Here is a 25,480-nt window from a genome sequence, read left to right as displayed (position 1 = left end):
GAGAACAATGACTGGGAATTATGGAAGACAGGGGAAGAGTGAGTGAAAAGGAAGGGAGAGACTCAGCAGCATGATGACACTGCCCTCAGCCCTACTGTAATGGACACAGCCATGTTCATGTGTGGACACCCAATCCACAAGGGACCTACCCGTAGACAGGCTGAATCTGTTAGATTCCCTATCATATGTTTTCATGTAAAAAAGAACAACAGAGGAGACCTACAAGTCAGTATCAACTGCATGAGTTGAAAGGTCCAGATGCGGAGTTGGAGAAGGCAGCCATTAGACCAGATGGGGAGAAGCTAGAGGAGATGGAGAAGAGTGAGAACTCACGCCCCTTACAGGACTGAACACAGTCTTGGCTCCTGATCTGTCAGTTTAAATTTCTGTGAGGCCACCATTTCGGATTCCAGTCTTTGTCTATACATGACCATACATGTCATCCTGACAAATACCACCTCCCTACCAAACCTAATTTACTTGAGTTAGTGTAAGTAGCTCTTTCCTCACTTACAACTGAAGAAGTCATGACTACATAATTGTCCGAGATTAACTTTGCCTACTTCACAATGCTGCCAGTGTCTGGCCCTGAAAGAAACAAAAATTTGCTTTTTTGGTAGTATTAATATATATGCATTTACCAGCATTTAGAATAGTAAAATGATAAAAGTACATTAATTTTTAAACAACTGAGCAATACTGGTTAAAACCTTGAAATAAAAAAGCAAACAACTGAACTCAAAGCCCCCAAACTCCATTACATCTAAGTTTAAACAAATGCCAAACAAGGAAAAGACCAAATTTCAGGGTTCCAAAACCATAGATAATTCAATTCAATTTAACAGATATATTCAAGACATTATATTAGGTGCTGTGGAACACAGACTCTCGCCTCCCAATATTTCCAATTACAATCAGAAAAATAGATTCATAGACAACTAAATAAAACCCCAAGCAGAATGTGCTCAGAACACAGGTAGTTATGACATGTTCTAGGATCCTAGATGTGGAAGAGAATAATTTTTAGTACTATAAACATGGAAGACTTCCTGGAGGAAGGGTCGTAGGAACTAAGCCTTGAAAAAACAGTACAATTTCAACTGGTAGAGACTGGGGACTAGTGCACTGTGGGGTGGGTGGGGTTGGGGGAGCCATACATAAGCAATGAGCAGGGGGCATTCAAGGAACACAGGAATTTGATGATATGGTGAAATCATCTTCACTGCAGGTATGTATAGGAAGCATGGCAGTGAGAGTTCTCACTGGAGAGATAAATTTTTAACAGGTCATGTAAAAGTAAGGAATTTGGATTTTATTTTATAGAGAATAGAGCAGGACTGGGCTGAGGGAACAGTGGTAGAAATAGCTTTGAAAAGATAATTTGTCCACAGTTTAAAAGTGAACTGCACTGGAAAGAGACAGAGAAATCAGCTAGGATGCTACTCAAACAGTTTGGGTATGAAGTGATGATGGCTAGAAGTGGGCCAGCTTCTATGGGTTTAAAAATGATGGAGGACAGGCAGGCTACCCAGTCCTAGTCAGGGTCTACCAGTGTCCTGCGCTGATCTTGCCAGGCCCCTGGTCCACTTTGCCAGATACAGGGGAACACACATCCACTCCTATATACCCTTTATTTATCTGTATTTCCAATTGAGTGCTTAGGACTGGTTAAGGTATGCTTTCTGTCTAAGTAAAAGATTTCAACAGCATCATGGGTTATTGTAAGGATTTCATCAAGAGCCATCAAACTAAATGACACTGCCTATGTCATGAATCATCTCACATCACAGACGAAGGGAGCAATGCTGCCTAAAAAACGCCTTTCCCTGCTTCAGCTCAACATGTTTTCAAACAGAAATTTTGCTTCAATGACATCCTTTTACTCTGACATTACTTGAGGTAAACCACATACAGATGTTCTGAAATTGGCTGACTTGAGGTTGTGGCTGTGAGTTCCCTGCGTGACCTTGTTACCACCGAGATGAAGAAGGGGAAGGCACAGAGCTCGCCAGTCCCAGCCAGAAAGCAGTTGGATGCAAGTGCTGAGGTGCTGGGAGGGCACGGAATGACCCTTGCTCAATCATTGCCATTTCTCTGTTAAAAAGAACATCTGCTATTTCTATGAGCCATGGCCCTCTCAGTGACTTCAAGATATTATAGCCAATTCTTAGATTTAGTTGAAATCCTTATTCTCCTTCATCTATAATATGGAGTGGGGTGGCAGGGGGAATTCCTAAGTTGCTTTCCAGCCTCCAAACTCTTGTTTCCCTCATTTCTCCTTCACATGCCACCATCACTATTTTAGCAAATCACAGGGTGAATCATGACCTGCCCTTCCAGGTAAGGTGCTGCCCCCAGACCCAGTCCTGCTTTCCCACAGCCCTCTCTTACAGAACAAAATCCTTTCACCATTTATGCATTCAACACCAATCAAATGCCTCCTTTAGGCCACAAAGCAGGAGTAGGGGATGAATGAAACACAGAGAGCCCAGAAGGAGCTCATGTTCTAGTGAGGGCAATTGGAGAACCAGACTCCTACAGCACTTGGTGGTGAGATCAGAGCAGAAGAAGCGCATAATTCCACCCAGCCTTCCGGCGCCATCTCCCACTACATTTACCCTGCACTTCTGCCACAACAGATGTCCTACTGTTCCCTGAATATGAGACTTAGTTCCATGACTTCATATCTCCTCTCTTGCTGTATCCGCAGTCTGGAATGAGTTTTCTCCACAGGTCTCCAACTAGAAGTTTCACAAACAACTATTAGGGAGGCACTAAGGTTCAGTTACTGGGCTAGATATTGAAGATATGGTGATGAATAAGCCCTCTGAGCAAAGGAGTTTGCAGTCGAGAGAGAAAGAGACAGGTTATCAGCTAATTGCCTAAACAATACAGGATACTTGGGGATGTACGGAAACATGGCCTTTCTGTCAGTCCAGAAGTGCTAAAAAATTCTGTCTGAGCTATTTAAGCAAGTTCAAAGTCTAGCTCAGCTTTCTCTCTCAGCACATACGTACAAAGACACACACACACACACACACACACACAATCTATGTAAATGAGACTTTAAATACAATCAGAAGAGTTCGCATCAATAACCCCACTGCTGAGAAGGAAGATTCTACAATTCTACCCTTCTAAATAGTGCAGAATGCAGATAATGGAGAAATAGGAAAACTGGAAGAAGTCAGAGGTACTAAGTTGAACTACATAAATTACTGAGCCAGAGTGGGAAGGAGAAAAGAAACAAAAATCTCTGTTCAGAGTTGGAGAGAAAGGTGTAGGAATTTGAGCCAAATGAGACAGATGTTAGAGAGCTGCTATGGACGCCAGAAAGCTGTGAGAGCAAGACAGCTGGGGAAAGGAGGACTTACAGAAACTTTTCCGTGTATTCTAAAGGATTCCCCCTGGAATATTCCTATAAGAGACTGTAAAGATTTAGATTATTTTCAATGGTTTTGAACATCAGACTGATTGCCACACTTTGCTAAGACAGAGCTACTGGGTGGCTGGCTCATTAGGAACAACAGCCACACTTTGCTAAGACAGAGCTACTCACCTCCTCAGGCCTGGAAATAGTTTGCACATAATAGTTCCTGAAAAAGAATTTGTTAATTGATGCTGATTTCCAATTGTATCTTGCTCTGTGTTCTAACAGTACTTTAATATTTGGGATATACTGCCTATATGTTTATTTTAATTGTCTTACAACCCAGGCACTTCACAAATGTTTGCTGAACTAACCTTAGGTGACTTGGCAAGCATATTTTAAACTTTTCATGTCAGTATGCTATCATTCCAAATAAAGTGTCTGCATCTTAAAATCAGGATGCTTTGCATTTTTCATGTGCTTCAGAACACCTGACAGCTTCTGAACACTCCCATTTAACAGTGAATGACAGATTAAAATAACTCAGCCATTTGGAGCCAGTGTTGTTCATTTTAGAAAAAAGGACACACAAGGTTTTCAAGCCAAAAGTGATTGAAACACCTGTTCTGTAGCCCTCTCAATACATGTTAAATTAATATATGTGTTCTGAAGTTCTTGGCTTATTCTGGACCCTAGGGTTTTGGGGGTGGGGGAAGGAAATAAAGAAAGGAGTGAGAAGGAGAACAAGATTCACTACCTTCTCTCCATATCAACCAAAGACACATTTTCTGCACCCTTATATTCAATCACCCACCGACAATCTATAATGTAATAGAAATAAATATATTAGATTATGAAAGCTCTGAAATCCTGTCCAATTCCAGACCAGAATTGATCTCTTTAGAAGTGTCCTAGTTAACTTCTAATTAGCTCCAAGTGAAGGTTGTCATGACAACAAACTAGCAGATTTAGTCAATGGAAGTTATTTGATATAACCCAGAATTGAGCCTTTTTAAAAATAAAGTGCTCATTAGTATTGTGGAAAAAAGAAAAAAAATTATGTAATTTCATTTCTCAACTTTCAAACGCTGTGAGCTAATTTGCTTGCCAATTCACCTAAACAAATATTAGTGTTCCTTCTCCCTGGTGACATTCTTCATATATAGAACTAACAGAGACAGAAAACACCTAAAATGCCCCACATTAAAGCTGAAGAAACACTTTCTAAGTTGGAGAATAAAACAAATTCAAAAACATGAAGAAGAACATCAAGAGTGAAAAGTGTTTGTTCTACTCAAGGGTTGACCCACGCACACCCACCATTCCAGTCAGAACAGGAAAGCAAGCCATAAGCCTTTCCTAAGGCAATGTAGGGCCTCAGACTCCGCCTACCTTCAAACACCGCCACACCCTCATCCTCATTTATTTCTTATTTGTTTAGATTTAATGCCGGGTTAATTGTGATGAATTCGATATCTACATCTGCCCACCACAGGTGTTTTGGTGACTCCCAGTCCACCCAAAGAGCCCATCTCTCCATCTCAGAGCAGCATTTGAATGAAAAGATCATTTTGGAGTTGAGAGGAAAATTAGCTCCAGGAAAATCTGAGAGACGGACCTTCAGTAGTAAAGCTGAGTGGCAGAGAGTACAATCCAGAATCCTTACTCTAATAGAAGCTCATTCTCCTGCCTCAGGCAATCTAAGCTGAAAATGGGCTCACAGGAAAATAATAATTTTCCATATATGAACTATATGGTAGTGAATTTAGGGAGGATTTCAGCAAAGAATATTCTAGACCATGGCTCAAAAACAGCAAGATGGTAAATTTGGTCTTTGGCTTAAAAACTGTCATTGTAGCTATTCTACAAAAGGAGTAGGAAAATAGAGAGCCGAATTCTTTTTGGAAATATACATGAAAGGGCAATCATGCACTTTATAAAAGAAATCTGTAGCTATATCTATAGCTATAAAACCTCCCAAGTTTGGGATAGTTTGAGCTATCAGGTCTATTGAGGGATTTCTTATAAGCACACAGGACGTCATTAAGTATCATAATTCATGTTGCAACGTTTGAGGACACCAAAAAGGATGTGCAACCAAATTTCTAAGACATCTGCTCCGTGATATACCCAGGCACAGAGCACAGAAGACATAAATGCTGGAAAGCAGCATTTTGCAAAGGCTAGCTGTACTTGCCCAGTAGATTCTCTTAGTTAGGCTTGCTGCTTTTATAATAATGAAAATTCCATTCATTCCTTATACTGGTGAATTCAGACTAAAAAGGCTAACAACTATCTTCTAAAAATTAGAAAAATTGCTAACTTTTACACTTTCACATAATGAAACCATATAGATGAAGTAAACAAGAAAACAAAGCCAAACTAATAATATTCTTTCAGAATTAAAAATGTTTTGTTATTGATGACCAATTAAATATTCCTAACAGAAAATGATTTAAGTAAAAAAGATATACTAGACCAAAAATAAAGGGAAGACCCTAAAAGCGGGAGAGATGGGTGGAATTAAGTGTTTCCTCTACTCTGATCTCAGCAGAGTGAGGCAAGAGTCTGCCTCTCCTATTGCTCTCACTAGACCATAAGCTCCTAAGGGTCCTCTCTGTGTCTTGCTCATCACCAATTCCCACTCCATGGCAAGTAGGAGGCATTCAACAGATGTTGAATGAAGAAATGGTGAATAAACTTTGTTTTGTGGGCAAGAGTTGTGGAAAAGTGATGCTAGGGACTCAAGTAGCTGAGAATTCAACCCAAAAAGTGGTACAAGGAAAGCCCAGAAGCAGAGCTATGCAGCAGGCATGAGAGCAGTCAGTCTTCAACTGGAGCAGAAGAGTAGGAGGCTCCAGGAGGGAAAGGGGTTTGAGACGTTATTTGATAAGTATGAATACTTGAGTAAAAATCTATGGATGAACATATGAAAGTTCTGATGTAATGACTGAGAAAACATTAAGAATAAAAGACAAGGAAAGAAAAAACATTAAGAATAAAATACAAGTCAAGAAAGAAAAATAACTATAGTATATCACTTGACTCAGCTGTGAACATCATTTACAGGGTCGTAACACTGAACATTGATTTCATTAAATTTTGTGATGTAACAATATGTAGAAGAAAAGGGAAAAGAAGAAGTTGGGGAGAAGTGTAAATGAGCTAAATCCATATATATCAGACAGGAAATCAATACATATTGTCTAAAATTGATACCTCCAGAAAAAAACAATAATTTCTGGCTTTCAGCATGATTCATCATTTTGTCTGGCTTTCTGTCTTCCAAATCGGGGCAGAATTGTTGGTACAGCATAGAAATTATTTGGCTAATGAGCTGTTAGTGGAAGTGATATGATGGAAGTTTTATGAGCCAATGTGTGATGTGTCCCTTCTTTCCCCTCTGCCACAGTGACTGGTGATATTCCATGATGAATGTTCCACTCACCTAGATGCTGGCATGAGGAGGCATGAAGCAGGCCCCCAGTTGACTCACTCAGATTTGGAGGCTTTTCGTTACCCCATTTTTCATGACTGACACTGAATATTATTTGTAGATGTGAAAGCAAATAACAAAAGCAGGAGCTAAAAGAGTGGAAAGTGGTTGCCTTTGCAGAGCAGAATTGTGGAGTGAGGAGAGGTTGGGCAGGCAGCAGACTGCCTTTTTTCATTTTAAGCCTTTTAGATATTTTTTTTTAAACAGCTACACTAAATACAGAATATCTCTCTCAAGAAATTAAGGTACAAATGGAAATTTAAGGAACAGATAATTAGGGGAGAACACATATTCCCTTCCCTTCTCATTTCCATAAAGAATAAGGAATTTCCAAAAAAAAAAAGAATAAGGAATTTCCATGTCTCTCCCAAAGAACCCAGGACACTTCCAGCTTCTTTTAGATCATTTTACCCCCAAAAGAGTAGAGTGACTTATCTCATCCATGAGTTTGGGAAAAGCACCAGAGCATGCTAGGCTCAGCCCCTTAGGGGCAATCTTTATTTATACTTTTTGGATGCACTCTACCTGCAGAACGATTATTCTCTGCTCTCCATGCAGTAAGCTTGAGGGGGGGAGAAGGGAAATGGGGGAACCCTGTGGTTACATGGATGTGCCAGATGACTGCATGACTAGGTAGGTAAGTCTGGCTAATTCAGGGGTAAAATATTAATGTGCTCATTTGGCCACAGACCTAAAGCCAAATTCGCTACTCAGCTTTATCAGTAATGACGCTGACATTTCTGCTTCCATTTAACTGTCTGCTGTGCCCCAGGAGAACTCAGAACTCAGGATGGGAGAAAAAACTCCCCTCTCCTCCAAAACACAAATATCAGTCATCAGAAAAACAACTCAGCTGTCTGATCAGACTTAATAGCACACTATACAAATAGCCTTTTTTTGTTAGAAAAATATATATGCATATAAAAGGTCTGAAAAAATATGCCTACCTATATTTTCTGGTTTCTCTTCACACACTATTTGGATAATAAAAATGCTTAAATAATAGATTTAGAGTGAAAAAAGATAAAGTAATATTGCAAAGTCACAAAGCATTATCACTTGGGATTCACAGTTACAGCTGAATGATTTATCTGGATTGGTTTGTATTCATTCACCACCAAATTCTTGTAATTCATATGCTTAGAAGACCTTCAGACATTCAGGAGGCATACAATATACAGGTCAAAAAAGTTGAGTCATGTTTTGCACTCTGAATAAATTAGAGGCAGAAGAACCATAGAGTTCAAGTCGAGTTACACAGTTCTGCTTTGAGGATATAAAAGATAATCTATAGCAACGTCATTTTCCATTATTTAACAACTTACTTCCATTTCATTATCAATTGATTCCTCTTCCACGTCTCCTATGTCATATACGTTTTCATTTGAGGTAATTTCAGGAGCTGCTGGCAATGATATTTCAGCTATTTGTACAAGATTAGATAATTTCTCATGAATTGCAATAACCCTGAAAATAACAAATATATGTGTATTTTATTTTGAAGAGTTAAGAAAAGCATTTGTTTATTTGTAGAATCAATAACTTGTATAAAGTAAACCCTCAGTTATTTGACTATTAGGCTTCTAACATGGCCAAGCATCATTCATTCAGTCATTCCCTTCATTCAAGAAACATCAGCAAAAAGACGGAGTCTTAACTTTCATAATGTTTATGGTCTTGTTATACACTCAGATAAAAAATAATTGAAATTGCAAAATCACAATGAAGAAAGACACACATTTAAAAAATTTGCTGAAGATGAAAATAAAGAAAATAATTATCTATGTAGGGAAACAAAATCTAGGCAGGAACAAAATATTTACTTCTATGGACATCTTAATGCCATGCTCTGTCTGGCTGACCTGCAGGTAAGAATTATGACATGTTAGCAATGACTCTAAAAGGCCAATCAAGGGACCCATAACAATTCAACGTATTGCATGTGTCTTGCAAATGGGGGTGGAGAGGGTGGAGGAAGGGAGGTAGGGAGAAGAATGAAGAAAAATGGAAAAATAAAAGCCAAAGGAGGACACTGGCCATGATGCTGAAGACAGGGTTCACAGGCCAGTAAACAGTTGATGTCCTGAAGGCAGAGTGGACCAGGGAGTGGAGGCAGAAGGTGGAAAGGCTTACAGTTGAAGAAGGCAAACAGCCACCTGCATGGCCTCCATGACTCCACACTACAGGCACAACACACATGTGCATGTATGTGTTTAAATATGTGTGCGTATGCATGTCTCTATTCAAGGAAGGAAGAAAATCTTTATGCAAAAGAAGCAAATGATCCCCAAACAAACTGACATCAGGAACATAGGAAAAATGTCAATTTTCCACAGCATTCTCATCTGCAGCATTGTGCAATACTTGATTATCTGAATGACAGTTCTCAGCAATAAAAAGTTTAAAAATGTAACTACATACAAGAGGATTTGAATTTATATAGTATGTCTTAGAAAATTTTCTATTTAAAAGGCAAGAGTTAAATGCAAAGATTTAATGTTAAAAGTTTACTTGAAAAACTTTTAACATCATTAAAAGTTATCCATTAAAAAATGGGTCCTCCTACATACCAATCATAGACAAGCAGAGAGCTAAATCATGAGTGAACTTCCATTCACAATTGCTACAAATAAAATGAAATACCTTGGAATACAACTTTCAAGGGATGTGAAGGACCTCTCCAAGGAGAACTACAAACCACAGCTCAAGGAAATAAGAGAGGACACAAACAATTGGAAAAAAATCCTATGCTCACGGGTAGGAAGAATCACTATCGTGAAAACGGTCAAACTGCCCAAAGTAATTTATAGACTCAATGCTATCCCCATCAAGCTACCATTGACTTTCTTCACAGAATTAGAAAAAACTGCTTTAAATCTCATATGGAACCAAAAATAGCACATATAGCCAAGACAATTCAAAGCAAAAAGAACAAAGCTGGAGGCATCACGCTACCTGACTTCAAACTGTACTACAAGGCTACAGTAAGCAAACAGCATGGTACTGGTACCAAAACAGATATGTGGACCAATGGAACAGAACACAGATCCCAGAAATAACACCACACATATACAACCATTTGATCTTCGACAAACCTGACAAAAACAAGCAATGGGGAAAGATTCCCTATTTAATAAATGGTGCTGGGAAAACTGGCTAGCCATATGCAGAAAACTGGCTAGCCATATCCTTACACCTTATACAAAAATTAACTCAAGATGGATTAAAGACTGAAATGTAAAAATTGAAAACCATAAAAACCCTAGAAAAAAACCTAGGCAATACCATTCAGGGCATAGGCATGGGCCAAGACTCCATGGCTAAAACACCAAAAGCAATTGCAATAAAAGCCAAATTTGACAAATGGGATCTAATTAAACTCAAGAGCTTCCGTACGGCAAAAGAAACTATCATCAGAGTGTACAGGCAACCTACGGAATGGGAGAAAATTTTTACAATCTATCCATCTGACAAAGATACAAGGAACTTAAACAAATTTACAAGAGAAAAACAACCCCATCAAAGAGTAGGCAAAGGATATAACAGACACTTCTCAAAAGACATTTATGTAGCCAGCAAACACATGAAGAAAAGCTCATCATCACTGGTCATGAGAGAAATGCAAATCAAAAGCACAATGAGATACCATCTTATGCCAGTTAGAATGGTGATCATTAAAAAGTTAGAAAACAACAAATGCTGCAGAGGATGTGGAGAAATAAGAATGCTTTTATACTGTTGCTGGGAGTGTAAATTGGTTCAACCATTTGGAAGACACTGTGGCAATTCCTCAAGGATCTAGAACCAGAAATACCATTGACTCAGCAATCTCATTACTGCAATATACAATCCCAAAGGATTATAAATCATTCTACTATAAAGGCATATGCACATGTATGTTTATTTTAGCACTGTTCACAACAGCAAAGACTTGCAACCAACCCAAATGCCCATCAATGACAGACTGGATAAAGAAAATGTGGCACATATACACCATGGAATACTATGCAGCCATAAAAAAGAATGACTTCAGGTCCTCTGCAGGGACATGGATGAAGCTGGAAACTGGCATCCTCAGCAAATTAACACAGGGTCAGAAAACCAAACACCACACGTTCTCACTCATAGGTAAAAATTGAACAATGAGAACACATGGACACAGAGAGGGAAACATCACACACCGGGGCCTGTCGGGGGGTTAGACAAGGGGAGGGAGAGCATTAGGAAAAATACCTAATGCATGAGGGGCTTAAAACCTAGATGACTGGTTGATCGGTGCAGCAAACCACCATGGCACATGTATACCTATGTAACAAACCTGCACTTTCTGCACATGTATCCCAGAACTTAAAGTAAAATTTTTTTTTTTTAAATAATGGGTGATCTCCAATAATGTTGGAAAAGCTGCCTGATGCATTGGAGAGAAAAGAAGATGAAGAGGTGAAACACTAAGTGAGTCATGCTTGGTTCCTTCAAACACTAGCCATGAAACCTTAGTCTACTCACTTAACCTCTCTGACCCTGGAGTTCCTTCTACTGTAAGACTGGAACAAGAAAATCCATTTCATCCAATTCATAAGGCTTTTGTAAGGATGATTCATAAGGCTTTTGTAAGGATGAAATGATGTAATTATATATGTTCTTAACTACAAGGAATCACATAAAGGAAAGATGGTATTCTAAAATGCCATTCTGTAATTCTAATGCCTAGAGAAAGAAGTTTTTTGTCTTCCACAAATAGCATAGCTTTCCTTAATAATACTTGGGATTCTAGGAAGGATAAACTGTTCTTTGACATTTGGGTTGCAGCTTGTGTATAAGTGTCCAGAACTTCACTGTCTGGGCTGGCAGAGTAAATGGCCCCATCTAGCTCCCTGAAGAGCAATCTGGGACTGGGTAAAGCGGGCTGGGTCCTCATGCAAACAGCAACATCAGATGACCAGAATCTCATGGGAGGTCTGGACCCCATGACTGCACCTTCCTACATCTTGCTCCCTTCCTTTGTGCCGTGGCATGCATTTGCCCCTCACCTTCCTGTCCTCCCACATACTTCTTCATTTCTGTCCTCCAGGTCAATACCTGCTCCAGCTTTTTAAACCTTGGCACCACAAACAAGCATCTACCATCCCGTCTGGGCTCCCCAAATCCTCTGCTGTCATTTACTGACTCCTACATACTCTCTCCCATGGTTTGCCGTGGCCTGGAAGGCAGGACCCAGTTGTAAGTGGAAACATGGATGACAGGAGGTTTAAAAGTAGAGACAGTAGGCAGAGAACTTGATCTTGGCCACAACAGCAAAACTACCACTTAGATCTACACAAAACACTTTATGTCTGTTCATTGAGAACACTAGTGTCTCCTTTCTTGCTGTAAAGAAAATGCAAAGGATTAGAATATACTTTTCCTTATGAGAACTTAACTAGGAGATGAGGAAGTGAATGATAAAAGGAGGATCTCCCAATTTGCAGGTTATCCAAGTTTCTTGTCTGGCCTATTTTTCATGACCTATTTTATTCCTACTTTGCCTTCCAAAGGATGATCAAGACCAATTTCCCATGTACTAATCTTGAGCCTCATAAGAACACCAGGAATGTCACCCAGGAGGAGAGAAACAGTTTATTTTCACAGTGCCACCAAAGGACAGGGAGATAAAAGATTGTCAGAAATGGTCCTCTGTGATGGCCTCAGTGGCTGGGGCTTGTCACTAATTTTAGTAACCCTACCATTGATCAGAAGTATGCCAAAGTTTAAAACTTTTTGGAATAAAAAAAGAAGTTTATCAGTTTGTTGGCTTTCTAATTTATAGAAATTATCACCATTTTCATCATGTGGGTCTGGAAAAAATCTACATTTCTGGATTTACAAAGCAAGTGCAGAATTACCTGATTTTGTTGCTTAGCTGTGCTGGTCTATAGCCTATAACCTAGGTTTTCAATCATTTCACTTGAAAAGGAATAAATGAAAAGGAAAAGAAGGAAGGAAACAAATTGAGTGAATGAAAATATAGAGGAAAGGAGAGGAAGGAGGGGAAGGAAAGGAGAGGAGAGGAAAAGAGAAGAAAAGAAAGGAAAGAAGGAATAAATAAATTGACTGAATAACTGAAAATCTGCCAGCTCTTGAAACAGCCTTTGTCTCTTTCATGATGATGCCAAGAAGTCATTCAAAATGAAAATCACAGAACATGAACAAGACTCTCCAAGGAAGGACAGAGAAACACTAATTCTCTGTTTACCAGGCCATTGATGGAACAGGCGCTAGTGGTTAAGCTTTCCAAAGCATGTTCACACGCTGTCTAACTTGGTTCTGACAATAACCCTGAAAGGCGGGCAGAGCAGTTATGGTCATTTCCATCCTACAATGGAGGAAATGGAGGCTAAGGTCAGAAGGGCAATGAGCAATGGAGTCAAAAATAAACTGAGTAATAAATTAATAAACAACAACAAGAAATTTGGTAAAGTGAAGTAGGAAGAGAGAAATGAGGCATGAGCAAAAAAGGTTAAGAGATATGACCTGTTTGATGGAGAGGGAGGAAAACAACCTGGACAAAGCAGAGACCTCCGATTAACGGTGGGCCAAGAGAGGTAGTGGAGTTTGAGCTTAATTTTGAAACTCCACACAAAGCCACATTAAATTATTTTTTAACCACACTGAAACTACAGGTGAACTACAGTACAGACAACATCCGTGTGCTCTCTGTAATCTCTATGAAGCATCATGAACCGTTCCTTCGGCAACCCTCGGTACTATTATTAGTATTATTCCCATTTTATTGACAATGAAACTGAACTACAGAGGTTACATAAACTGCCCAAGACTGTGAAGGTAATAAGGGGCACAACTGGTATTTGAAGGAAGCAGGCTGGATTCAGAGTTCATGCTCTTAACCACTGCAATATATTATTATTCTCAACAAAACGAAGATTCTTCTAGAAGTGTCTTTTAGCAGGCCTCCTACGCTATACCTTGTCAATTACTGAAAGAGTCTATTCTCATGAGAAATAACAACAAAGACAACTAGAGTTGTGGAATTTTTTACTTGCCTGTTCAGTGGAATCCATAAAGAGCCAGCACATACGTTGTTAAAAGTGGAATGTCTAACATCTGAAATCTTCAGAGGCTTCAAATTATATGCATACAACAATAAAACCTGTAAGAAAAATAAAAGGGATATAAAATGCGACATCAAAATTCGAGTTTATCTAAAAAAATACAGCATTAGTTCACAAAATAATACCACTGTATTTTAAAAAATATTTGTTTAGAAGAGAAAAATTGGGATTTCAACTCACCCAAAAGAGAAATGATGTGAACCAAAATTGTACAAAGGTTGTAGGATAAAAATAAATACTATTTCGTAACAATATTACATTATTTTTGAAGAGCGACATTTTGTACTGCAATTAAGTGTATATTTCAGCCTTTGAAGGCCCTCTACAGTAAGTACTAAACATACATGCGGTAAACATCCAACTTTGTTCCTTGTTACTTCTCAACATGAACTGCTCCCATAGGTGGGCATAGTCACTTCTATGCATTCACTTATGCTGTTCCCTTCCTCTTCTCTCCATTTATCCAATCCACACGCAACTTTCTAGCCACCACACCTAAGGTGAAACTTCCCTTGATGATTCATGCTCTAGTAATTTCCCTGTTGTTTGGATTCTGACAATTCTTAGAGTCGGTTGCATATGATATAGCACCTACTTAGTCATGGATTTGTAGCGTTTGAGATTCACAGAACCTTAGAGATAATCTGGTCTAATTCCCTCATTTTAGATATAAGAAAGCTACTGCCCAGAGCTGCCCATCAAAACTGAGTAATTAGGCGTATTGGGGCTCAGAGAACAGAGCTTCAAAGTAACAAAGGAAATTACTTTAGCCTTAGAAGCTACCTCGAAACCAAGACTTTTTTAACCCAGCACAGGTAGGGACTCTCTCAGGAGGTTCCCATACCTGCCTAAGAAAATTTCTTCCAAAAGAAGTACAATAGTCTTGAAACTCCCTTTCTAGGAATCTCATTAAATAACTGTTAAGCATGCTCTGAATGAAGAGACCACCTAAACAGGCTTTGTGTCAGCAACATGGCCATTTATTCACTTGGGTGGTATCGGGATGAGTCTGAAAAGACAGTCAGCAGAGGATGGTGGGATAGGAGCTAGTTTTACAGGTTTGGGGTGGGTAGTGGAAAGTTACAGTTTAGGCTGGTTTTGCAAGCCGGGGGTATTGCTGGGCGGGTGTGTGTGTCATAAGGTCCAGGGTCACAAGGTTGGCTTATCAATTGAGGCAGGAATGGTTGAGGCAGGAGCAACAGCGGTATGTTGCAAGGTTGGTTAATCATGGACTGCAGGAGCTAGCTATTCTTTTGTGGTTTTCCTGTTACTTCAGACTTTCTGGCTCCTGGAGGCCATCTGGAGTTGTGTGGGTCACGGGAGTCACCACGGCTTGACTATGGTGTAGTCCATGGTGCAGTCAGTTTAAAGGACCTTACAATAACCAAGAAAGATTAAGCACCAAAGAAGAAAAAAAGACTAAAATTCATCACCATGACCACACAGACTTTTCGTCTAATCTCCTGAGGGCAGCTTGAATAGATTGCCTGGGAGACTCTACCTGCATAATCAGACAACCCTTACTTGCAGTGTTGTGCTACCCCTCTTCTTCCCATAACTTGCCCACAAGCTATTATCTGTTCTTGGTCCTACTCAAACAGAATCATTTAAAAACTATTGTCTGCCTTTTGGGTCCATTCAGTTCCCCTAAAAATCATTGATGACCCCTCAAAATTGCCCATATTCCCAATTTCCCTCTCCCTGAAGATACCTAAAGAAGGGTATATAAACTTCTGAATCTCTCTGGGTAATTGCATAATCAACCTTTTGTTATTTTTCTGTGCTTATACACATTACTAAATTTGTATGCTTTTTCTCCTGCTAATCTATTGTCATTATTATTCTGGTAGACGTTACACCCAAATCTTTAGAAAGTGAGGGAAAAACTCTACACCCCTAAAGGCATATGCCTTTAACTCTGTTTCCTCACAAAGTAAACTAAGTTAAGAGTAAAGGTATTTTTCAAAGGCGTAAGTCCACAAGGACAGAAAGTACTCAAGAGGAGATGAAGCAGACAAAAGACATTAGCAACACTATGAAGGACAGAAAGCACCTGGAAGAACAAAACTGACTCAGCAGAGAGGAAAGGCTGTGTCCTAAGCACTTTCAGAGGGATTTCAACAACAAGCATGACTGAGAACCCTGAGAAACTCAGGGCCTGGAGGGTGAGGTACCTTTAAAGGCAGGAGTGGGTGGTACTGCAAACAGGGAGTAACATTAGACAACCTCCCTCCCATCTGGGTGGGTGCAACCTGGAGACTCCTTCTTTCCCTTGCCTCCTCTCTCAGCTGAACTTCCATTTTGCTCTCTGCTGTCATTAAATCAGAGGATCTATGCTGAGGGACATTAGGTACAGGGGTCAGGTGCTTTATTAAAAACATTGGAATTAAGTGAAAGTCTGCATTCTGAATGAGAATGTAGTAAATTAGGCAGGAGTCTAAGAGAATTGTCTTTGGGGAAACTGACATGTCAAAGAGAAAAGACCTACAGATACTGAAATTTCAGCATCTTCCAGTGAAACTACTGGCTCCTTCTTCAGTTATCCTATAATGAGGCCCATAAATCAATGTCTAACCCAATATGTTTTTTAGTGCTTTGCTTCAAACATAAATGGACAGTCAAGAATCACTAGACAGGATATGAAAGGCAAAAACTAAAACTAACAGCAGGGAACTTCCAGAATAAGAGACAAGACAAAGATCAGGAGAAAACTCCAATGAAACTGTAATTAATATCCTCAGAGAAAGACAATATTGCATCTGTGAAACAAGAAGAGGGTACTATCAAAATGGGACAATCAGAGAACAAGGCAGACAACTTAAAAATAAAAATATGATCAAAACAACTAAATAATCAATAAAAGATTCAAAATATAAAGTTGACTCCATCTCCCCAAAAGTAAAACCTAAATTTAAAAACATAGATAATAGGGGAGAAAAGATGAGAAAAGTAAATACTTAATCCAATGGGTTCAATATCTGCATAATAGAAATTCCAAAAGGTACTAAGATAATCAGAGGGAGGAAATTATTAAATAAACAAATTTCCATGAACCGGAGAATATTACTTTCCATTTTGAAAGGGCCACCCTAAATATCCAGCATAGCAGATGAAAGACTCACACCAATGTGCATCATGGAATTTCAGTGCATACAGGACAGGGGGAAGATTCTGAGAGCTACCAGAGTCACAAGAAAAGAATAAGGAATCAGAATGGGATCAGACTTCTCAACAGCAATGCGAGATTGCCAGAGACAGTGGAATAATGCCCTTACAACTTCAGGGAAAATAACTGTCAGCCTAGAATTTTATGCCAAGAAAACAATAAATTAGGCATTAAAATAAAGACCTTTTGTTAGACATTCAAGGTTTTGTGTTTTTTTTGTTTTGTTTTGTTTTGTTTTGAGTCGGAGTTTCGCTCTTGTTACCCAGGCTGGAGGGCAATGGTGCAATCTCGGCTCACCGCAGCCTCCGCCTCCTGGGTTCAGGCAATTCTCCTGCCTCAGCCTCCTGAGTAGCTGGGATTACAGGCACGCGCCACCATGCCCAGATAATGTTTTGTATTTTTAGTAGAGACGGGGTTTCACCATTTTGACCAGGATGGTCTCGATCTCTTGACCTCGTGATCCACCCGCCTCGGCCTCCCAAAGTGCTGGGATTACAGGCGTGAGCCAACATGCCCGGCCTGACATTCAAGGTCTTTTTACCTCCTAGGTAATCTCAGTTAGTTTGCTGTAGCCCTGTTAGCATATAAGGGGAATGTAGTCATGATATTGGCCCTTAGCCAAACCTGAATAAAATGTGTTAACTAGTAATTAATGCAGTCCTGTTCTGGGGTCTGAAACATACCAGGGAGCAGCCTGTAACATGTGGTCTGCATTTTTATAGAAAACACGCATACTGATGATTGGCATCTGGATCTACCAGTGAGGAAAGAGACCCAAGCTTCTAGGATCACCTCCCCCTTCACTTCCACACTGTATTTCAGTAGAAGAAAAGGCTGGTCAACCAGCACCTCCTTAATCATCTCCCAATAGATAGCAGGCATAGTATGGGGGAACCTTTCAGGAAGGCACTGTTTTTACTTAAGCAAGATCAAACCCCTACCCCATGCCTACTCCATGGATCAAGACCCTTTCACATGTAATTTCTAAAACTGTAAACCCAAGACCCTTTTACATGTAATTCCTAAGGCTGTAAACCCAAGACCCTTCCACGTGTAGTATCTAGAGTTGTAAGCTTATATAAAGGCAGAGCTTCTCTTTGTTAGATGAGCTTGGCTGTTAGACAACTATGTCGCCTTGCTCCCGGCCGAATAGATCACTCCTTCCTTCCTAGTTTGGTGTCTGAGAGGTCTATTTCTCATGGCTGTTCCTGCTTCATTTTGGTTCCCTGACCAGGAAGTGAGTTTCGGTTGGCAGACGGCCAGCAAAGCCTCTCAGGTGGTTTACCTAGCCCTTCAGAGCATCCCTGTGGGAGGGGGTGGGTGGATTGCACCCACTTAGGTGATGCAATTCCTGAGAGCACTCCTGGGCTGGTATTGGCCTGGAGGAAAGCGTCACCAGAGCAGAGCTGGGAAGCCCCCGCAGTGTGGATCCAGCCAGCGGCTGAACACTGAGAAAGAATGGGTACTTGGAATGTCCGGACAACAGAAACATGGTAGGATTGACCCCGGGAAACTTGCCCACCTCCTTTAGATGGAAGCATGGCCTGATCACCCACATGTGCTGGATTTGGCACTCCTGAACTTGGCTCTCTTTCTCTCTCTCTCCTTTGGCAACTAACCTTAGAAGTTCTGCTTATGGTTTCGATTTGGGTGGAGGAAGGAGAGCGATTGTGTGAGTGAATAGAGGGGTCCAACTGGACTCATCGGCCATGAAATGCGGGAGCATCAGGCCCATTAGAGGGGGTCTTACACTCCGAGTGACATGTGGGGCTGGTTGGAATTAAAGACGACCACTTAAGGCTAAATGGAGGAGCTCTCGCAATCTAGGCATGGTGAGAGGATTAATGATCTCTCTTATGCCAAGTGGCATCGGAAATACTCAGAAAGAAATGCGATTATACCAGCCTGAAGCAAATGTGAATCGACAGTGTGTAGTGCTTCTTGCGGGTGGGAACTGCTGTGGGCAGAGTAACACTCTCTTAACTGTGAGCACTGTTTTTTGATGTGTAAGCATGGGTCACACTCATAGCAAGCCCATTCCTTTAGGGACCATGCTGAAAAATGTCAAGAAGGGATTTAGTGGAGACTATGGAGTAACTATGACACCAGGGAAGCTAAGAACTTTATGTGAGGTAGATTGGCCAGCATTTGGAGTGGGTTGTCCCTCAGAGGGGACCTTGAGGTGGCGAAGGGACAGACAGCAAGGAAAAACCCAAACCCAACTCCACCTGCCAAGAGACAAGGACTCCCAAGGTCCTGGCAGATTCAGTAACAGAGACGTGGACTCCCAAGGTCCTGGCAGATTCAGTGGCAGAGACACTGACTCCTAAGATCCTGGCAGATCCGATAGTAGAAGAGTTTTTGCCAATAATTCTCCCTCCTCCTCAAGGACTCCCTGCATCTGGGCCTGAAGCCTCAGCGCCCCCACCAGAATTGCACACCCCAAAACCACCCAGAGTAGACGAAAGAGAAAGCAGAGGAACTCCTACCATTGCTGCCTGCTTCCGAGATAAACTCCCTCTCTGGCAGCCTGTCTACAACCCAAGGCAGGGGTACAGACGCCTTTAAGAGAGGAGAGGTATACAGGAGTGGATGAGGATGGCCACATGGTAGAAAGGTGGGTTTTCATGTACCTGGCGTTCACCTCGGCTGATCTTATCAACTGGAAAAATAACAACCTGTCTTATACTGAGAAGCCACAAGCTCTCATTAACCTACTGCAAACCATTATTCAGACTCAAACCTCACTTGGGCTGATAGCTACCAGCAGCTTATGTATCTTTTTAACACAGATAAAAGGTGGAGAGTACTCCAAGCCACTTCTAAATGGCTGGAGGAGCATGTTCCTGCAGATTACCAGAACCCCCAAGAGTATGTCAGGGTCCAGTTACCGGGGACTGACCCCCAGTGGGATCCAAACACCCTGGAGGGCATGCAGAGGCTAATCCGGTACAGAGAAGACTTGCTGGGAGGATTTAAAAAAGGAGCCCAGTAGGCTACAAACATGAAAAAAGTCTCTGAGGTTACTCAAGGAAAAGAGGAAAGCCCCATCCAATTTTATGAAAGGCTGTGTGAAGCCTATCATTGGTATACTCCTTTGGATCCTGAGAGCCCTGAAAACCAACACATGACAAATATGACATTAGTCAGTCAGTGTGCAGAAGACATTAGAAGAAAATTGCAGACACAGGCAGGATTTGTGGGCATGAATACTCAGTTTCTGGAAATAGCTAACCAGGTGTTTGTGAACCGAGAAGCCGTAGAGAAAGTGGCAGAGAAAAACAAGCGTCAGTCTCGATGAAATGCTGACTTGATAGCTCCCGCTATTAAAGGAGCACCCCCAAGACGGCAGGAAAAAGGGGGCCCCTGGACAGCCACCCATTCTGCTTGCCCACACCTGCAACGTGACCAGTGTGCTTACTGCAGGGAGCTGGGACATTGGAAGGAAAAGTGCCCCCAGTTAACAGGAGAACAGGGCGATCCTAAGCATGAGGATTCAGACAAAAGTGGAGGAGCTCTGCTCAGTCTAATGGAAGGGCCATGGGACTGAAGGGGGCTGGGCTTATATGCCCCCAAAGAGCCCAGGGTCTGGATAACAGTCCGTAACTCCCCATCAAAGAAAACAACTAATATTGGTGTGAGGGAATGTGTTCTCTTTCCAGGTCCACAAAGGGGCGTAGTTTTAAGGGCAAGAATTTCCCAGTGCCATGCCACCTCCCATCTCTCTCCATCCGGGAGATTTTACAGTTTATGTTTGAATTTCGTGGGCCGCAGGAAGAAACTAAGAGTCAGTCACTCCTGCAGAAGTTCTAAGGAATGCCTTTCATTAGCCAAGAGTGTTAGAGAAGGTGGGGGTTCCTCCCAGGTTAAAAGTTCCCTTCTTCCACACCCCTTCAGACTCCATGTTTGGATCCCCTTCCAAGAACACTCCCTTCGTGGAAGCCTGTCTTCCCCTCCTAAACTCCATCTCTATTCCCTTCCACTCAGTGTGGAGGCTGCTTTCCTCTCCTGGATTCCATCTTTCTGGATTCTCTCACTCAGTGTGAGAATTAGCTGTTTCTCTCTCTCTCTCTCTCTCTCTAAATAAATCACTTTCTACAAACACTTCTGAGTCTGGCATTTACTGCGCACTGCACTGTGGTCCCCTTTCTCATTCTTGAGAGGGCAGGAGGCCAAGAACCTGGAGAAACATCCTCTCAGGGGAGCTAAGGACACTCTGAACCCCAATATTACAGTTGGAGCTACTGGGGTGTTAGAAAAACAGTCTTTCTGCTTGCTCCAGACCTGTTGGGTGGGAGGCCCTGAAGTCACACGTCAGTTCTTGTACTTGCCGGACTGTCCCTACCCTACTCCTCAGGAAAAACTTGTTATGCAAATTAAGAGCTACAACTATCACAGTCAATAATAAGAACTCCCTGCAGCTAAAACTGCCTCAGGCAGAGATTATCAGGGCTCTCACAGTCCCTGGGGAGGAGGAGTGGAGCCCCTCCCTAACCAGGGACTGAAGACTGCAGGCCAGTTCAGCACTTGCGTTTGGTTAATCAGACTACAATGACTTTGCACCCACTTGCACCCAACTCGTGCACGTACTTGAGATTATTGCCAGCGGAGGATAGCTGGTCACTTGATTGGATTTAAAGAATATTTCTTTAGCATTGGACTGGCCTCAGGGGGTCAGAAACTATTTGTGTTTCAATGGGAACCAGGAACAGGTGTGACCACCCAGTACACCTGGACCCAGCTTCCCAGGGGTTCAAGAACTTTCTCACCATCTTTGGGGAGGCACTAGCCCAGGACCCCCCCCCACCCCCAGAATTTTCTTGCTAAGGACTTAGGCTGCATGCTGCTCCAATATGTTGGTGACCTTTTATGGGGACACCACAAGGCAATTGGGTGCGCTAAAGAAACAGATGCCTTACTTCAGCACCTGGAGGACTGTGGGTATAAAGTATCTAAAAAGGGAGCCCAGATTTGCCAACAGCAAGTGTGATATTTGGGGTTCATCACCCGGCAGGGAGAGTGCAGTCTAGAAGCAGAGAGGAAACAAGTTATTTGCAACCTGCCAGAACCCGAAACTAAGAGGCAGGCAAGAGAGTTCCTGTGAGCCATGGGTTTCTGTAAATTGTGGATTCCAAACTTTGCAGTGCTGGCCAAACCCTTACACAAAGTATCAAAGTGGGGAGGAGACAAGGAACCCTTTGAATGCGGATCCCAGCAGCTGCAGGAACTGAAAGTGAAACTTTTCTCAGCCCTGGCTTGGGGGCTACCCAATTTAACAAAGCCTCTCATGCTGTTTGTGTCAGAAGGAGGAAAAAAAAAATGACAATTGAAGTTTTAACATCAACTCTGGGGCAAAATTTAAATATCAAAGCACCCCACACAGTAGTGACTCTAATGAATACTAAAGGACTTCACTGGTTAACAAATGCTAGGCCAACCAAATACCTGAGCCTGCTAAAGTGAAAAATCCCCTCATCACCACTGAGGTCTGTGCACTAAAACCCTGCCACTTTACCCCGGGTGTCAGAAGGCCCATGAAGCAACCCGTGTGCTGCTTCGAGATCTCATCCCTAGGTTTGGACTGCCACTGCGCATCGGATCAGACAACAGACCAGCATTTGTAGTGGATTTGGTCTGGAAAACAGCAATGGCCTTGGGTATTACTTGGAAACTGCACGCTGCCTACCAACCTCAGAGTTCCGGAAAGGTGGACAGAATGAACTGGACCATCAAAAACAGCTTATGGAAAATGTTGTCAGGAAACAGGATTAAAGTGGGTGTAGGCACTTCCCTTGGTGCTATTCAAAATTAGATGCACTCCCTCTAAGAAGACAGAATATTCCCCTTATGAAGTCTTATATCATAGGCCCCCTCCCATATTGCAGGCACTCCCGGGAACTCCTCAGGAGTAGGGAAAGACTAGGACAACAGTTACAAACTCTAGGGAAGATCACTCAGGATATTTCAACCTGGGTAAATGAGAGATGTCCTGTAAGCTTATTCTCCCCAGTTCACCCTTTCTCACCAGATCATTGCATGTGGATAAAGGACTGGAATGTAGCCCCTCTGAAGCCAAGATAGAAAGGACCCCAGACCGTGATCCTGACCACTCCCACAGCCGTAAAGGTAGAGGGAATCCCAGCCGGGATCCACCAGAGCTGCATGAAACCAGCGGCAGCTGAAACTTGGGAAGCTAGACCAGACCCAGACAACAGCTGCAGAATCACCTTAAGAAGGACAGACAACAAGCCCTGCTCCAGCCACATCCCAGAAGCTGCCTGTTCCACGCATGGCCGAAGCATGAGGAAGTTCATCACAGAACTCACTCTTCTTAATGTTTGGACTTGTACAGTAAGAATGCTCTCAGTATGTACACCAGGTTACTAAGGTAGGGCGTAAAGTTACTGCCATTCTTTCATTCTACAGTTATTATGAATGTACAGGGACACTGAAGGGAACCTGCTTATATAATGGTACTCAGTATAAGGTGTGTGATCCAGGGGATGGACAGACCGATGTCTGCTACGATTCATCAAAGCCTCCTACGCATACGACTTTTGAAATTAAACTCCAAACAGGGCGAGAGAACACCCCTACTAAGTCAATAGCTAAAATAGAGGAGAAGGGAAGCCCAAAGCAGGTTACCCTAAGGTTTGATGCCTGTGCAGCCATCAATGCCTATCATTCCAGTAGGGGGCGCTATGGTCCCCTCGGATGGGAACAAAGTTACACAAAAGAGCGTTAAGTATATCTGCCAGAAAACTAGCTGGTGCAGTAAATGGATTTTTTGGGTCATGCGTCATCTGGGCCACTTGTAAAAATAATACAAATAATCCCGTTCATCTTGTAAAAGGGAGAGACACCATTCCAGGGAGTAATGTCCCCTGTGACTCAGGACATTGTAACCCAGTAGAATTAATAATCACAAACCCCCAAGACCCTAAATGTGAAAAAGGGGAGAGTGTAATGCTAGGAATTGATGGGAAAGGGCTTGACCCTGGAGTCAGTACCCAGATTCAGGGAAAAATCCAGAAACGCTCAGCCCAGCCAGTGTGCCAGCCCTTCTATAATATATTAAGTAAGCTAGTGCTGAAACTTCCAAAAAAGACAAAGAACTTGTTCCTCCAACTTGCTAAAAATGTAGCTCATTCGCTTAATGTCACTTCTTGCTATGTATGTGGGGGAATTACCATGGGTAATAGGTGGCCATGGGAAGCCCATGAGCCCCTGTCCCTGACCTGACCTCAGTTCAAAAGATTCAAACCAACAGTTTCTGGGTTTTAAAGGTTTCAATTATTGGACAATGCTGTTTGGCTAAAGAAGGAACAGGCTTCACTGTTCCAGTAGGAAAGCTTAGCTGCTTAGGGCAGTGACAGTATAACGGAACAGTGGGCACTGTAACCTAGTGGAGCTCAAACTATACAGAAAAGAACCCCCTCCTAAAATTTCCAAAATTATAGGATGCTTGGAATCATCCTGAGTACCACAGAGACTGGACATCCCCGCCTGCGTTGTGCTGGATATGCAGACATACAGCACACGTACAGCTGCTTGAAAGATGGATAGGTAGCTGTGTCATAGGCATCATTAAGCCTTCCTTTTTCCTATTGTCTGCCAAGACAGGTGGGCTGTTAAGACATCCAGTCTACTCCGCCCGGGAGAAAAGAAGTCTAAAGATAGGTAAATGGGAAAATAATAAGTGGCCATCGGAAAGAATTATTGGGTACTATGGGCCGACCACATGGGCAGAGAATGGCTCATGGGGACACCAGTCTCCTACCTATATGCTCAATCAGATCATCCGGTTGCAGGCAGCCTTGGAAATACTTGTCAATGAAATGGGCAAAGCTCTGTGCATTTTGGCCAGACAAGAAACTCTAATGAGAAATGTGGTTTATTAGAACCGGCTGGCCATAGATTATTTGCTAGCAGCTTAAGGAGGAGTCTTTAAAAAATTTAAACTAACTGACTGCTGCCTACACATAGACAACCAGGCTCATGCAGTTAAGAACATAACCAAACTAGCACACGTACCTGGGCAGGTATGGCACAAATTCAACCCTGAGTTCTTGTTTAAAGGTTGGTTCTCAGCCTTGGGAGAATTAAAAACCCTCATCACAAGTGGTAAAGGTTGGTCCTCAGACTTGGGAGAATTAAAAACCCTCATCATAAGTGTGGTAACAATAGTAGGTGTTTGTTTGCTACTCCCCCATTTTCCTCCTTCTAAATGGCTAAGAAATTCTTTTTTTTTTTTTTTCTTGAGACGGAGTTTCACTCTTGTTACCCAGGCTGGAGTGCAATGGCGCGATCTCGGCTCACCGCAACCTCCGCCTCCTGGG

General features: G+C 41.9%; 1 protein-coding gene and 1 long non-coding RNA gene across 4 annotated transcripts in view; one reads left to right on the top strand and one right to left on the bottom strand.

Annotated features, from left to right (window-relative positions):
* Window positions 1-25,480, bottom strand: part of CFAP54 (cilia and flagella associated protein 54) — a 369,697-nt gene that overhangs the window by 53,187 nt on the left and 291,030 nt on the right. For all 3 annotated transcript variants that reach the window (XM_032298598.1, XM_032298601.1, XM_032298604.1), the window contains 2 exons: window positions 13,907-14,013; window positions 8,192-8,333 (listed from right to left, as the gene is read on the bottom strand). In XM_032298598.1, coding sequence (XP_032154489.1) covers window positions 8,192-8,333; window positions 13,907-14,013 — 249 coding nt within the window. The remainder of the gene's footprint in view (window positions 1-8,191; window positions 8,334-13,906; window positions 14,014-25,480) is intronic.
* On the top strand, window positions 18,499-25,358 carry LOC116565150. The gene is made up of 3 exons (XR_004275280.1): window positions 18,499-18,634; window positions 24,761-25,220; window positions 25,272-25,358. It is a non-coding gene; the product is annotated as an uncharacterized LOC116565150 (long non-coding RNA).

This window comes from Sapajus apella, unplaced genomic scaffold (genome assembly GCF_009761245.1).
Source record: "Sapajus apella isolate SASKATOON/1434 unplaced genomic scaffold, GSC_monkey_1.0 scaffold2, whole genome shotgun sequence".
NCBI lineage: Eukaryota > Metazoa > Chordata > Mammalia > Primates > Cebidae > Sapajus > Sapajus apella.
Note: the sequence above shows the minus strand (reverse complement) of the source record. Positions and strands in the feature narration are given on the sequence as shown.